General features: G+C 52.5%; 1 protein-coding gene across 11 annotated transcripts in view; it reads left to right on the top strand.

Moving 5' to 3' along the window:
• Window positions 1–15,005, top strand: part of TNRC18 (trinucleotide repeat containing 18) — an 87,751-nt gene that overhangs the window by 30,899 nt on the left and 41,847 nt on the right. For all 11 annotated transcript variants that reach the window (XM_039490861.1, XM_039490859.1, XM_039490855.1 and 8 more), the window contains 2 exons: window positions 4,401–4,526; window positions 5,900–7,693. In XM_039490861.1, the coding sequence (XP_039346795.1) occupies window positions 4,401–4,526; window positions 5,900–7,693 (1,920 nt within the window). The remainder of the gene's footprint in view (window positions 1–4,400; window positions 4,527–5,899; window positions 7,694–15,005) is intronic.

Here is a 15,005-nt window from a genome sequence, read left to right as displayed (position 1 = left end):
CTGGTTGGGACTATTGGGGTGTCTGTTGGCCCAGGACGTTGTGCTGGATTGCAAAGCTTTCCGCTCCATTGACACCACAGGGAGATGGCTGTGGGTTGCCCCCTTCCCATGCAGAAGCCCGTGGCTGGGGTAAGCTGTATGTTGCTTGTTGCAATAAATCCCTTCCCTCGGCCTTGCCACATGGTACAGGGGCCAGCGAGGTATCTGGTGCCTTTCGCCAAGGCCACGGCCGGCAAAAGGAGCAACGTGTGTTAAGTAGTCGTCTGACCTCTAGATCCCTCCTTGTGTCTTCTCTTGCGGTTGGTGTGGGGGTTCAGTGGGAAGCTGTGTGTGTGTGTCTACATGGGTGTACATGGGTGTGCAGTGGATGCATCCCCCCTTCCCAAAGAGAGTTCTCTCGCCATGTGCTCGTTCTCCATTTTCCCCATTGGCTGCTGCTGATGTAACCCTGTGCTGTGATCTGTCCTGGTTGGGCAGGAATTGGGACTTCTCCATCCTTGGCAAAGGGGAGGAGGGGAATGTTTCCCAGATCACTAGGCTGGCTGTGCCCAGCAGTTCAGTGGGATCCTCCACAAATGTGAGAGCGAGAGGAGCCTGGCTGAGTGGTGTGTTCCCAGGCCTGGGATCTAGGTGCTCCTCCTGGGGTCTGAACCCAGTGCCAAGGCTGCCTATGGCCTTGGGCGGGTCGCCTACCCCCTGCCTGCTGGCCTGAGCGTCATGCACACCTGTCTCACGAGTGTGCTCAGGGTTACCCAAAGTGCTAGAGACATTAGAGAGGGGTTCAAGTGGCAGAGTTGGGATCTGGGTCTTGAGTACACGTTGAGGTTGTTTGGATCTGGGGTTTGCCTTGGTCCCTTATAAAGATAGGGGCCAATCTGCAAAATTCAGAGCCTGGTTCCTGCTTCAAGCACCCCGACATTTGGAGCATTTGGAGTGGGGGTCCCATTGCAGCCCCTCTTTGCTGTGTTCTGCCTGGGCCAGGTACCCCCTGGCTGGCGTGTGTGCATGGATTCTCCTTATAAAGTCAGGGCAGAGGGGAGATCTTAGTGCCTGTGAATTGCTCTGGTCACCTGAACTCCTTCCCGAGTAGATCCCCGCCTTGTGCGCCCATCGCCTCCCTTGTTCTGACCGGGTGTGAGGTGCTGGCCCTCTGGGCTCCCAAGTGCTGTTCCAGCTGAGTCCTAGGCAAAGGTAATAAGGTAATAATTGGAGATATACCAATCTCCTAGAACTGGAAGGGACCTCGAAAGGTCATCGAGTCCAGCCCCTTGCCTTCACTAGCAGGACCAATTTTTGCCCCAGATCCCTAAGTGGCCTCCTCAAGGATTGAATTCACAACCCTGGGTTTAGCAGGCCAATGCTCAAACCACTGAGCTTGTACCCCGGCCCCGGAACCCCTCGTAGGAGTTTTTCCTACAATGCACCAGAGCCTGGAGATGCTTCCTGGGTCCAGAACGTGCACAGGAGACTGGTTTGTCAGCCACTCTGCTCCTTGCATCGGTGACCATGACAGCGGGTGTAAAACATCAGTAACAACCTCCATCCCTCTGGGGAGAGGGAGTGACTGAAAGGTGCCTTCACCTGACCTGTGACCTTCCACCCACACTCGATTGCCCTCCCCCTAATCCTCTGGCCAACCCCTCCAGTGCTTCAATCAGCTGGCTTGACAAAGCCATTGAACTGAGAGAACTGGGCGGGAGGAGTTGGGATGCAGTGACGGCCATAGAGAGGGGGACCATGGAAAGCCTAAGATGTTATGTTTTGTTTTGAGTAGAGGGAGGGGGAATCGATATGTGTGATTCAGGAAACTCAGCAAGTGGCTAGCGAGTAGCAAACTGATTCCAGGTGCTGCTTATGCCTTATGCCCTTGGAACTGCCTCTGCAGCCGCAGCATGGAAAGGGGGATCAAGGTGAAGTAGCCTTCTCTGGGCCCCTGCCCTCATTCAGTTCTACAGTCTGGATTGATGTGACCCCGTAGGGCAGATCTGTGCTAAAAAACTAGCCATGTTCAACAGCCAGTGCAGAAAACATCCCCAGCCCTTGTTAGAACCAGGCTTCAATCACACACACTTACTTGGGCTTTGAAGACAGTTTGATCCTGTCCACGCCAGCAGCTAAATTATATTCCTCTCCAGGGTTGCAGCGAGATCTGTGTTTGACATCAGGTGTTAAGTCTTGGGGTTCCCGAGGTTCCACACTAGCTTTTTTTCTTAATTTCCTACCACGCCTGCCATTAGGGGGAGTTCTGGTGAAGTCACCAGTGTGGACAGGCTGCTAGAAAGTCCTGCATGGGTGGAGCTGCATCAAGTGGGAGATCTTCAGGAAAGAAGCCCAGATAAGGCCCTTGTGTAGAGGTGACTGTGGGCAGTGAAGAAAATGAAACAGTGGGTCATGGAATGGTGCCCTGCGTGTAACCCCTTAATAATATAGAATGGTGCCCTTAGAGCAGCTGCTTCTGCAACACATTCTTGGCACCATTCCCATGCTGATTCGCCTCCCCAAATATTAGATCCTGTGTCTCTCCCTCCTCCCACCATCCCCAAAGACCTGGGCAAGTGCCTAGTGCGGACAGCTAGGTCAGCCGTGAAGTTGAGAGCTTACCACTTTGGAGCACATGCGTGGAGAGTATTTGCTCCCATGTGCTGCCAAACTTTCGCTTGATTTGCGCTCTGAAAAATGTCCGTGTTATGCTCCGTGTGCAGAACTCCCACGGTCTTCAGTTGGTTTTTGCACACAGCAGCTGTGGAATTGAGACTCAAGCGGTAGGTCATGAGGGAAATGGGTTTGGGTCTCCTCCCCTTACTATAACAGTGGGCCCTGCCAGATGGGACACTTTCAGTCCCATCTAAGTTAGCTGTAATTTGTTCCCAGGGTTGGCTTGTTCCTTACCCCAGTTCCTGACAAGGTGGTGTGATCTAGATGAACATACTAGTCACTAAGCTAGAATAAATCTCCTAGTTGTACTAGTGCTCAGGAGTTATGCAACTTTCTCCAGCCCATGGAATAAAAAGGCACATATCCACACATAGTCTGAATGTTCCTGTGTGAACACTTCATGGCTTGCAAAGGGTGTACGTGCAATGTTTTTATATAATTATACATAGAACTGTAGCAAATCTGTCCCACCTGGGATTTAGCAATTGTCTCTTTGCTCTGCACTTCAGGCAGTTGGAACGTCACAGTGACAGCTAGGATAAAGCTCTGGTCATCCTGCTTCGAAAAGAGCTTGAGCCAAAGAAAGATCTCCATTAGGAGTGAGCCATATAGGGGTTATAACCAGGGCTTGGGGGTTTTGGTTTTAACCAGCAAATACCAGTAAAACACCCCCAGTGCAAAATAAATGCGATTGCTGTTCATCCGATATGCACCAGAAAAATACCAGAAATAGTTACTCAATTTATGTTGACTTCACTCCTTTCCCAGTGCAGTTTGTTTACATAGGTGATGTTCCTGATCCCAGACTTGTCTCTAAGAGCTTGTTTACACTGAGCAGTAATGTGGACTCTGGGGATGTGATTTCTAAAGCACAGTAATGTGTTGCACATTCATTGATCTGTGTAGACCCTGCTGGTGTGCACTAAAGGTGCTCTAGTGTGCTTTAATGTAGTGCTATTTGAAACAGTACTACGTGTATAAAAGACAAAGCTAATTTTTTGACATCTACGTAGAACTCAAAAATTGTTAAAAGAAAACCAAAACCAAAAATGAAACTAATAAACCCTGAAAAACAAGTTTATAACACAAAAATTAAGCAGTTCTGATTTCATCCAGTAGGTGGCAATGGTGCACATAACCAAATTCATCAGTGTGCCTTATGTAAATATATACATAGCAAAAGATCATGAATAGCATCTAAATAATTTGAAATATTAACTATATCGTCAAGATGCTGCTCTGAGCACAGGCTACAGTTATTGTCTGTCTCCATTCAGATTCTGTTGTGGCTCTTTAAATCAGTTGTTTTATGGATTCTCTCAACAATATTGCTGCCACAACAGTGGGATTGCTGCAATGGGGAGTTAGTGTTGATCGCTCCCTGCAGCTGCCTGCAGACTGGGGCAGTGCTTACATCCCAGCGGGATGGCGATACAGCTGGTGCAGTAATGCCATGTGATCTGTAGCCACAGAAGTTCCTGACTTTGAGGGAATATTGGGGCAGCAGGCAGCGCCCTCTGGTGGGAGGATCTACATGGTGCTCCAGAGCCCTAGGGTATGAGTCTGACTCTCAGCACCCTGCAGCCTGGCATGACGCAATAGGTTGTTCAAGCAAAGCCGCCTCTTCTGGCGTGGGGAAGGGGGGAGGGGGGTGTTGCCAGCCATAACAGTCTGTAGCTCTGCGGGGTTTGTTCCAACACAAGGAGCCGGCTGTTCTGAAACATGTTTCCTCTTCTGTTTTTCAGGCTTCTCCCATCTGCCCAATGGGCTCTACCCGTCATACATTCCCCTGAGCCACCTCGAGCCCCCCCGCAGCGGTAGCCCCCTCCTGGCCCAGCTGGGTCAGCATAGCCTCTTTGAGTCACAGAAAGGTCAGTCTGCTTGCATCAGTGTGTTTGGAACCAGGGTGGTTGTCCCTCTCTGTACAACTGGCATGAGCTCTTCCTCTCTGTCCTCACCGCTCCTTCCCCATTCCCATCCTCTGAGAGACCTCTCCATCCAGCCTCCTTCCCACTCCCTGCACCGCGGCCCAAGCCTGGCAGGGTGCTCCCTGGGAGATGGTGGGGATTTTATTAGAGACTGTGGCTGCACTGAGGCATTGCCCTGCTTTTTAACATTGGTGCCCAGCCGCCAGCGTAGCCGCACCAGTGCGAACCACCAGCCCCGACAGGTCAAATGCTCTGCGCACCAGTGGAACAACCACTGCTGGAAATGGAGGTTAGCTGTTGCGGTGCAAATCACGGCTTACGGGGGCTTCCCCTGGGTGGCCAGTCATCGGTGGCTCTAATTAGGGCAGATTCCCATGGTGGCCATCCGATTTCACCAGCACGCTCTACCGTGTCCGGAGATCCTCTGCCCAGCAGCCAGAGAGAGTCAGCCCTTGGGTTGTGCTGATTCCTTCCCTTCCCCTGCTTCCTAGAAGGGAGAGACCTCAGCCCTGGCAGCCATCGCCCTAGATTATCCCACGTGACCCCTTACCAGGCTACCTGACAGCCGTCAAACCATTGGAACTTTGTCCCAGTCCCCAAAGGGTTAAGGGGGTTGTGCTGTCTGATGGTGGGCGACAGGAGGGGTCCCAGCTGAGCTCAGTCTGGAGTTAAAATGGAGAACCACAGGCTGGGTGATGCTCCGAGAGCTGAGCCTGGAAGGAGGCAGAGAGGCTGATTTTGAAAAGTACCTTGAGACCCCAGAAGAATCTTGACCAATCAAATGAGCATTAACCCTCCACAAGTGTAGTAAACCCATCTCAGCCCTTTCGCCCAGGCTCCGTATGAGCCAGACACTCTGTGGCAGCAGGTTCTTGCGCCCATGGTGCCCTACCCTTCAGAAGAAGAGAGGCTCGTGTGTACCTCCCTTAAAGGCTCAGGCAGTTTCTCCGTTGCATCACTGCTGTGCAGAGGACCTGGGGGCCTGTCTTTGACAGAGGTGCTGTGATCAAGGGGGAATTCTTGGCAAGATCCTTCTCCCTTTCAATCTGATGGTTGGGATTTGGTGGGGTATGGACGTGTTCTGGGAACCCCATTAGAATCCTGGCTCTCTGCTAACGCTAAGGACTAAAGGTTTGGGATTTGTGCTGCCCCCTTGCCAAGAGCATCTAAATGCTCGTCCCATGTTGGTCTGACCCCATTTTTCCCATGTTCGTGAGTCACAGACTAGAGTTTTTGGGCTTGTGATGGGAGCAGTCGCAGTTGGGAGTTTGCAGTGGAGAGAAACCAAGGTAATCTTGTTCCATTTCATTTTGCAGATGGGTTTTACTTATCCGGCCACGCGGGACAGTCTGCCTTGCACCCCCAAGCCCCTGTCTCGAGGACAGCGGCCAGCCACGCACCAAGCGCCCTGCACCGTGAGAAGGACCTCGGGCACCTGCACAAGAGCTCCAAGGAGGGCCTGAAAGACGCCCCCGGAAAGGAGCGGGCCTGTCGGGGTGACCTCTCCCTACACTTCCCCAAGAAAGATGGCAAGCCGAAGGAGGAGCCCCGGCCTCGCAGCGTGGTGGATCTCACCCAGGAAGCCAAACCCGACAGCGACCGGAAAGGGACTGGCTTGGAGAAGCCAGTGAAGGCAGGGGAGCGGCTGTCCCCATTCCTAGCCGAGCACATGCCAAACCGGGGGGCCGGCAGCGGAGAACCAAAGTCCAAGAATCCGCTGCAGACCTCTTCGCTCAACAACTGCAATGGCGGTGGGGACCCCATGCTGAAAGCGCTCGGGAGCGAGCAGGACCGCTGTGCCAAGGACCCCAACCGCCATGACGAGAACATGAGGCCTTCTGCTCATGCCCACGCGGACAGGCTGAAAAGGGGCGACTCCGCCATGACCCCGGGAGGTGCTTTGCACATCTCCTGCAGTTGCCCCTCCCCGCACCCTTCCCAGCCAGGGAAAATGACGCCCTCCTCTGCGTTCCCTCCCCAGTCTGTCCATTCCAGCATGTACACCATCTTCCCGCCGGCCAAGGAGCCCGGGAGGGAGCACAAAGTCGTCGCCCCCACCTTCGTGCCTTCGGTCGAGGCCTACGATGAGAGGAATGGGCCCATCCAGATCGCCTCCCAGGCCCGGGACAACAAAGCGAAGGACAAGGACATGGCTAAAGTGAGTGTGTTGCAGTCGCCCACGGAGCGGGGTCACCCCGACGCCTCTCGCACGCTCTTGTCCCAGGACTTCTCTTGCCACAGCGATGCCAAAAGGATGGAGGCCCTGAGGGAGAAGGGGTCCGTGATCAGGGCCAACTCCATGGCGCTGAAGAGGCACGTGGCTTCGGAACCCTTTCTGAACCGGCCCGGGCTGGGCTCTCCGGAAAGCAGGGAGTTCCTGGCCGCCAAGGGCTTGCTGAGGCCGTGCCCGGAGCCAGAACACCGCGCCTGCGAACGAGACCGCTTCCAAAGGGCCGGCTCCAAAGAGGCAGCTAAGATATATGGCACTTTGGACTCCTCCAGGCAACATCTGGACCACCGGCAGCTGAAGCCGCCCGAGCATAAGTGGAAGCCCTTTGAAATGGGCAACTTTGCCACCACCCAGATGGCCGTGCTGGCCGCCCAGCACCACCACGTCAGCCAGGTGGAGGAGGAAGTCAAGAAGGCGTACCTCGACCCCAGTGGCCTGCAGAGGTCTTCAGTGGTAGGGTCCCGGGCCACGTCTGACGTTCTGCACCCCGCCTCCCACAGCGAAGGGTCTGCCATGCAGAGCCTCATAAAGTACAGCGGCAGCTTTGCCAAGGAGACGACCGCTCGGCAAAGCAACGGCAAGAAAAGCCCCTTCGGCGGGCTTGGCAACATGAAGCTGGACTCCGCCCAGCTGGGCACCTCCAAGATCCAGCAGCTGCTGTCCCAGCAAGCCGGGAAACAGTTGAAGAGAGACCTGGAGAGACCAGAAAGTGCCAAGTCCTTTGGCCGAGAGAGCATTGGGTCACAGGGCGAGGTGGAAGTCAGGCACCTGCCCGTGGGCATCGCGGTGGCGGTTGCTCGGCAAAAGGACAACAGCGGCAGCAAAGTGGGGCCCAGCCTGGCTGACCGGGATCGCTCCCTCTCCCTGAGCAGCATAAAAGGTAGGACCGTGGCGTCTGCCTGAGAGCCTTGAGCTCCCTCCCGTGGGACTGAACTCTGCCATGCAGGGGTGTGCCCAGAGGGGAAGGATGTACCAAGATGCCGAGGCTGATCTAGGCTCCCTCTCTAGGCTGCCTTTGTGGAGTGAGGGTGAATGAGAACAGGATGGGGGCAGGGGAAGCTAAAACCTAGATGCTGCTTGGCTGGGGGGATCTGGTTGGCTCAGGAGCTTGGTTAGAGCCCCGGGAGCCTTTCCTCTCCAGTATCAGGAGGTCAGCCAGCATGGTAGCGAGAGCTGCCCTCTGCTGGCTGTACCGCAGGAGCTGAGTTCGGTAGCCTCAGTCTGCTTCCCCGTGCACCGCAAGCCAAAAGTCTCGCGCTACAAGGGAGACTCGTCAACTTCCCCTTGTGAGCAGCCTCTGCGGGAGGCCAGGGATTGAAGGGGCATTGGGAATCCTCCCCTCTCATGCCTCCAAGGCCTCAGCAGGGTGAGGTGCAGGGACATCTTGCACTGCAGCTGCCTGAGCAGTTCCCATTCTTGGGATCCCACCTCCTTGTCCTAGGCCAGCAGGCATCTGCACCTGGTTCCAATGAGCCTTACAGGGTGGAACCTGCCACTCCCCAATAATAATGGGTGCACCTCGTACCCATTATTTAATCTAGGATTTACAATGGGTTTAAATGGAGTAGGACCAAATTCAGCCCTTGCTCAGGGAAGAGACTACATTGAACGTAGCTATTGTCTGCTAAGACCGAATTGCTCCATTGCATTAGTCAAGCCAGATGGGACTGAATTCAAATAACTATTCAGCTAGACCAGTGGTTCTCAAACTTCTCGGAGGGCAACCCCCCTTATAAATTAAAAACACTATTATAATTGCTGGAAGTGAAGCGGGGTTTTGGGTGGAGGCTGACAGCTCACGACCCCCCCTAGGTAATAATCTTGCGACCCCCTGAGGGGTCATGACCCCCTGTTTGAGAACCCCTGAGCTAGACTAAGGGTGGTCAGGGAGGGTTTGCATATGTAACTCCCCCCATGCGTCAGATAGAGAATAGATTCTCCCAAGATTGGGAGCTAAATGCAGTCATCTGCTGGGCTCTTGGTTGGCTATTTGGTGTTAGTCAGAAGGCCTGATGGACAGACATGGAGCTGCACGGCTTTAAAGCCAGAGGGCTGCAAACCTGCCATTTGATTCTTCATTTAACTTGTGGAGTTTCTTTTTATACCAGGCTTCTTATGTTCATTCTGTCCTGCATCCTGGTTGTGATGTGCCCGCCCCCACCCTGCACTACACAGAAACACACACACTTTCTCTGATCATTTTTAACAGGTTTCCTTTTAAATCTAGCACCCCGCCTATTTGATTTTTACTGCCTTTCACCTTTCCGAGGTGCAGAGATCTCCTCAGGGGGCTGCTGTCTGACTGAGTTCACACCTCGGGCCTTGTTTTAAATAGAAGCAGGGCGTTTTAAGAGCAAACCTCTGAAAACTCATACTTGCAATTGGTCCAATTGGCCACCAGATGCCGCTGCTGTGCGACACAGATCTGGCTGGGAAGCGCACTGAAACAAATGACAAATCCCTTCTTGAAGCTAATGGGCTCAGTTTTGGAGGGGTAGCGGGAAGAGAGTTGGTTACGCTTTGGGATCAGTCTGAGTGCCCATGAAAACGAGGGGGTCGCTGGTATAGGTTACAGCGGGGTTGGTGTACAAGCTGCCACCTGCTCCGCAGAACGGGCCACTCTCCTGATGGAAAACCCCGGTGAGCTGTCTGCTCCGGTGGGGCCTTGGCTGACCTTGCCTCCCGCAGTGTCGCGTTGGGAGAGAGGTGGTCTCTGCAACAAGCCCCCAGCTCCTTTAGGGTTTAGCTGCTTGATACCAGCCCATCCAATGGCACCTGAAAACAAGCCTGAGGCCAAGCATAGCTTATGGAAGTGTGATTCACCCTCTGCAAAAGATGGCCTGGACCGAGAGCCATTTTGGAGCCCAGCCTCTGAATGCCTTTGAGGAGCTGCCCCCTGTTGAGTATGTTGTAGAAATCCATGCTGCGTGGCAAAGGCACTGGTAGCCATCACGAGGATTCCCGTAACGCCCAGAATAAAAGGCTGCAGCTCTTGATACGGACAGATAATTGGCACTCTCACACTCCCGGCCACTGCGTGGACATCCAGAAAGTAGCGGGGGATCCAAAAGAACCCCCAGACTGAAAACCATAGTGACATCAGCTCTAGTGGAGGGGCTGAGATCCTCTCTGCCACTTTGGTCAACTGCTTCCCTACCTACCAGCATTACCCCAGTTTTATCTGGATGAAGATCTTCCTCCAGATAAGACAAAACCACTGAGAGCTTCCTGGTGCTGGAGACCCTGCACTTTCACTGTCACGGCCAACAGCCTCATGTGCACGTCAGACAGGAGGAGCAATGGGATAGAGCCCAGAGGGAAAATGAACCATTGCTACCCCCAAAGACCCATCAGTAAGCAAAGAGCAACTCAAGTCTGACTCTGGCAGGGGCCAGCAGGAACGTTTAGGCTGCTCAAATAAGGCCTTGTCCCAAGCCTGAGCAAGTCAATACCAGTCTTCCCATTGAATTCAGTGGTGTCTGGCAGGCCCGTACCCTTAGTGGTCTGCTGTGATTAGAGCTAGTCTAGAGTTTTCATTTGAAATTTTTTCTGACAAAAAATGAATTTTTCATCAGAACAGAAATTTATCTGGGAAATGTACGTTTTTGACAAACGTTTTTGGGCTGTCAGTCACCGAAAACAGACTGACAGCCTAAATGTTTCAGTTTCAGCTGCTGAAGACCCGAAATCCAAGAGTTATTGGGCTTTTTTTATGAAAACTTTTTACAAAAAAGTGGGGTCCTTTTGTCAAAATTTTTTGCAAGGAAAAAAGAAATCCCCCTCAGCAGCTCTAATGATGGCATTTACTTGTGTTTCCAAAGTAAGAGGACCAGATTGAGGTTGGGGCACGCACCCATTCACAGGCCCTTCTCATCACATAAACTTGAATTGATTTAAATGAAGGTGTGAGGGTCTTTTTTTCTTTTCTTTTTCAAATCGCTTTAGTTAAGCTGGTGCAGGTTCCCCCCCCCCCCTTTTTTTTTTAGTTCAGTTTGATTTTAGTTGTATCTGGTTTTAAAAAAAGCAGTTTAACCTAAAGCGACACAAACCAAAATCAGAGCATCTACTGCGGTGAAGAAGTGGCTTGCACCAGTTTAACTAAATCAGTTTAAAAAACAATGTAAATTAAGCTGATGCAATGTCATGTAGAGCGGCCATGACTGCCCTTACCTGGCTTCCCAAGGATATTGTCTTGTTAGGGATCTTATTTATAATGAATCTCTCTTTTCTGCTCTGTCATTTCCCCGGTGTTTGTGGATGCCTTTGCCTGTACCATCCTGCTCTCCGAGTGCATTTTAGAGTAGCATTGAGGCATCTCTGAGATGCATGCTCCCAATAGAGTAAACACACAGTCAGTGCAGGGGAACAGCACTGGAGACAGTCCTCCTGCAGTTGAATAGAGGGGTCAGAGGGGATAATGACCTTGTGTTTCCAGGGTCTCTGGACGCTGCATCTTACACTAAAATACACTTCTAAAGAGATGCTCCCAATATTGTAATAACTCCTCTACCCTGCCCTCATGCAACAAAAACAGACCCAAGGGAGTGCAGACAACAAGGGGTAACAAGTGTGGGGCTGTCAGGACTTCTGCTGAAAGAACACCTGGTTCAGGTGGGAATGGGTCCAAGAGCCTAGCATTGAGAGTTGGGGCTCAGGTATATGTAGGTGGGAATTCAGCTAAGGAGGAAATTAACATCTTTTTTAACCCATTCCTGCTTTGCTGAGAGGCTGAAGCGTCTGGGTTATAAAGCCACACTACTCTTTTGCCAACTGAACTGACCCTGTTCTGATCTGTGTCAGCCCCATTAACACAGCCAAGGCCCAGCGCCCAAGCTCAGCGTGCCGAGGGGGTGCAGGCTATCGAGCTGAGGAAAGTGGTGGGATTTGCAGTTTGGGTCTCGGAATTTATGGCAGAGATGCAGAAATTCCAAGCTCGAGGGAGTAACCTCCTGGCGGTTCCCAGCTGTGAGCACCTCTGAACCCGCCAGTCAGACCTGAGCACCCTGTGTTCCTGAAATGCCAGGTCCCCTGACCTTGTCACCGCTCCTCCCCATTCCTCCTATTGGCACCTCTCCTCTGTCAGCCCACCGCCTCGCCTGTACTCTCCATGTCAGACCTCCTGTCTGAGCCGGGATTGATCGATTGGCAGTGCTGAGGGAGCCTGAGTGAGACAAACACGTTCATTCAGCTTAGCTTTTTACTTCTCCAGAGGGGCAGAGATTCATCACCCCCGGCCATCACACCCCAGCCCAAACCTTTGTCTGGAGAGTCATTTTTCTCTCTGTTAGCAGCCTCCTCCCCTACAACCCCCCCCCAGTCCCATTCTCATAGACCCCTTGGGTCTTTCCACACTCTCATCTGCTGTGGCTTGAGCCATCAGAAGGCCTCATAGCCAACACGGGGGGCTGTTTGTTAAGCCATTCAGGCACCCAGACCCTCCCAGCCTGCGTTAAATGTAATTTACGGAGCTGAACTAAAAGGCTGCAAACAAAGGTTGAATTCTAACAGGCCTCTGGGTCTGTTGCTAAGTGATGGAATTGGCTTTCATACAGAAAACAAGGCCGTTCTTTTTCTTTCTCTACCGTCCTTTCCCCTTGTGCGCCAAGAGAGATTCTACTAATAACATTAGCTTGCTTGCGCTGAGTGGACGGTGCGTGAATGTTTAGACCTTTGAAGAAAGAGAAAGCAGGCTTTAGTTGGCTAATCTGTAGTATTTGGCAAGTAAAATGCAGGTATTTAGTACTGGGCATTGGTTGCCAAGGAAACAGGCCTAAGCTTTTCCTCTGTGCATAAGTGATTGAATTTGGTATGCGCTCCATGCGTCATGTTCATATAGACGGACAAAATGGGCATTCACGGACAGGGACAATCGCTGGTTTGTACAGAAAAGGGACCGTCCCTTTTATGGGAGGGGGAATTCTGTAAGCAAGAACGAATGTGGGGAGGTGGGGGTTGGTTTAAAAAATAAAAGCCCAGCTATAAATAGTAGATCTGAAATAATATAGATGGCAAATAAATAAATAAAATAAAATAAGCTCTGCAAATAAAAAGGCTGGTGGGGGGACATGCCAAGGAGGGAAAACAGCCCATGAGGCCATTAGCCATAGTGCTATCCCAATTTCACCTGCCAAAGAGACGGCCAGGCCTTGATTAAAGCTAAATAAATCAAAAGGGCTCTGAATGGAAAAACCTCGGTGATTGGGCTGTGTGTGTGTGTACATTGGCTATGTTAGCAAGCTCTTAAAATAATCCCAACCCCGAGATCTATTGGCATTGGACCACAGCACAGTGTTTGGTTGTAGATGAGCAGAAGCCACACTTAAGGTGGGTTTGCTGTACACTTCCCCCACTCGACCCATGCTGCCAGCTAACTTGCTGGCTGTCCCTGGAAAAATCCATCTCCTCTCCTCTCCTTTCCCTCTGCTCTGCCTTCAAAGACCACAGACAATCCCCTTGGTGCTGCCTGTTTGAACATGGGGAGGAGTGATGGGTCTCCCAGGATAGCTGGGAGAAGCATGAGGGCATGAAGCGGCTCAGCACAGAATGCCACTGGAGTGTAGCTTTTTACATGCCAGAGAGAGGATCCAAATGCCCTGCCCATCAGCCCGTCCCAACAGGGCCTGTGCTCTCAAGCTGTGCTCCTGAGGGATTCGACCTCGCAGGGGTCCTGTCTCTGTCCTCTGAGAAGTCACTCAGAGGGGTAGCAAAGAGGATGCTGCTCTCTTCACTGGGGCATGAGGCTGCCACCCAGGACTGGCTCTAGGCACCAGCAAACCAAGCACGAGCTTGGGGCGGCACAATTCCAGGGCCAGACTTTGAGAAGCGTATGGAAGCCATTAAAACTAGGGAAGGGTTGGCTAAGGGGTGCCAGAAACTGGCATCCAGCTTGATCTGCCAGCTCAAGGAAGCAGCGGCCTGTGGAAGCTAGTGACCAGAAAGTGCAGTGTCCAGCCAGGCTTCGAGGTGTATGCTGGCACCATGTAAAGCCCCTTGAGAAGGCTGGTTGAGATGCTCGAGAATCGGGCGTGTGCCTTTCCACCTGATGCCCACTGGAAGCCAGCAGGGGGAGGAGGTGGGGGAGATGTTGTTTCACTACAATATTCTTCCTGACAGTAGAAGCTGAGGGAATTGGAGTCTTGACAGCTAAAAAATACAGACTGTCCAGGTCTGCTGAAATACACAGCGGAGCCTTGCCTTGAAAGGATCCTTGTCAGCAGAGTAGACTTAATGTTAAGAGATGTTTCCTGGTGCACCAGTCCTAGCTAGAAGGGCCTTGGGAAAGGGATGCAAATGAACAAAGGTGCGGCTCTGTGAGACAGTGCAGCATGGCTGCAAGCCGCCCTGTTCCAAGGGAGGCAGCTATTAGGAATTTGGATCGCTGCCGTGAGTGGGGCCTCGCCAAGACCGAGGCTGGGCCTGCTAAAGGGGACCTGCCTGTGTCTGGTCAGGGGAACAAGGAGGCATCATAGAATATCAGGGTTGGAAGAGACCTCAGGAGGTCATCTAGTCCAACCCCCTGCTCAAAGCAGGACCAACCCCAACTAAATCATCCTGGTGCCATTGATTTACTGGGAACAGGGATGGGCTTTATTAGCTGTCCCCCACTCCCACCCCCCCCCCACCTCTTGCCCCCAAAAAAGTACTAGGCAAGGGCAATAATGAAGTGTGTTTGTGAGAGCGCAGGGTGGGGGTGGGGATAAGAGGCCTAAGCAAAGGCTTTAGAAAAAGGTGAGGAAAATATAAGGCAACCTGAGCTGAAAATACCCTTGGGACACAGGAATTGCCAGACTGGATCACCCTCGAGGTCCGTCTAGTTTCCTGTCTCCGTCAGAGGAAGGTGCAAGAATCCCCACAGTAGAGCAGGATAGTCTGCTCCCCATGAAGGCCTCGTCCTAATCTCTAACAGAGATTGTCGAACACCCTGAAGCAGGAGGTGGTTATCCCTTCCCTAGCAATTTGTTTGCACTTGCAGTTCGAACTCTGGGTACTCTTGGTATCCGTGTAAGTGCCCAGTCCCTCATTGGATCTTGCTGTCTTATCCCAGGCCCTAGTGCTGCAACACCTCCCTGTGTCTGGGCCAGAGCCGGCTCCAGGCACCAGTGTCCCAAGCAGGTGCTTGGGGCGGCAATCGGCAAGGGGCGGCAGTCCCTGTGGTTTTTGCCCCCAAGCAGCGCGCGAATTGCCGCTGCAGA

This window comes from Mauremys reevesii, linkage group 10, assembly GCF_016161935.1.
Source record: "Mauremys reevesii isolate NIE-2019 linkage group 10, ASM1616193v1, whole genome shotgun sequence".
Classification (NCBI taxonomy): domain Eukaryota; kingdom Metazoa; phylum Chordata; order Testudines; family Geoemydidae; genus Mauremys; species Mauremys reevesii.
The sequence above is the reverse complement of the archived record's forward strand: the minus strand, read 5'-3'. Positions and strand labels throughout refer to the sequence as shown.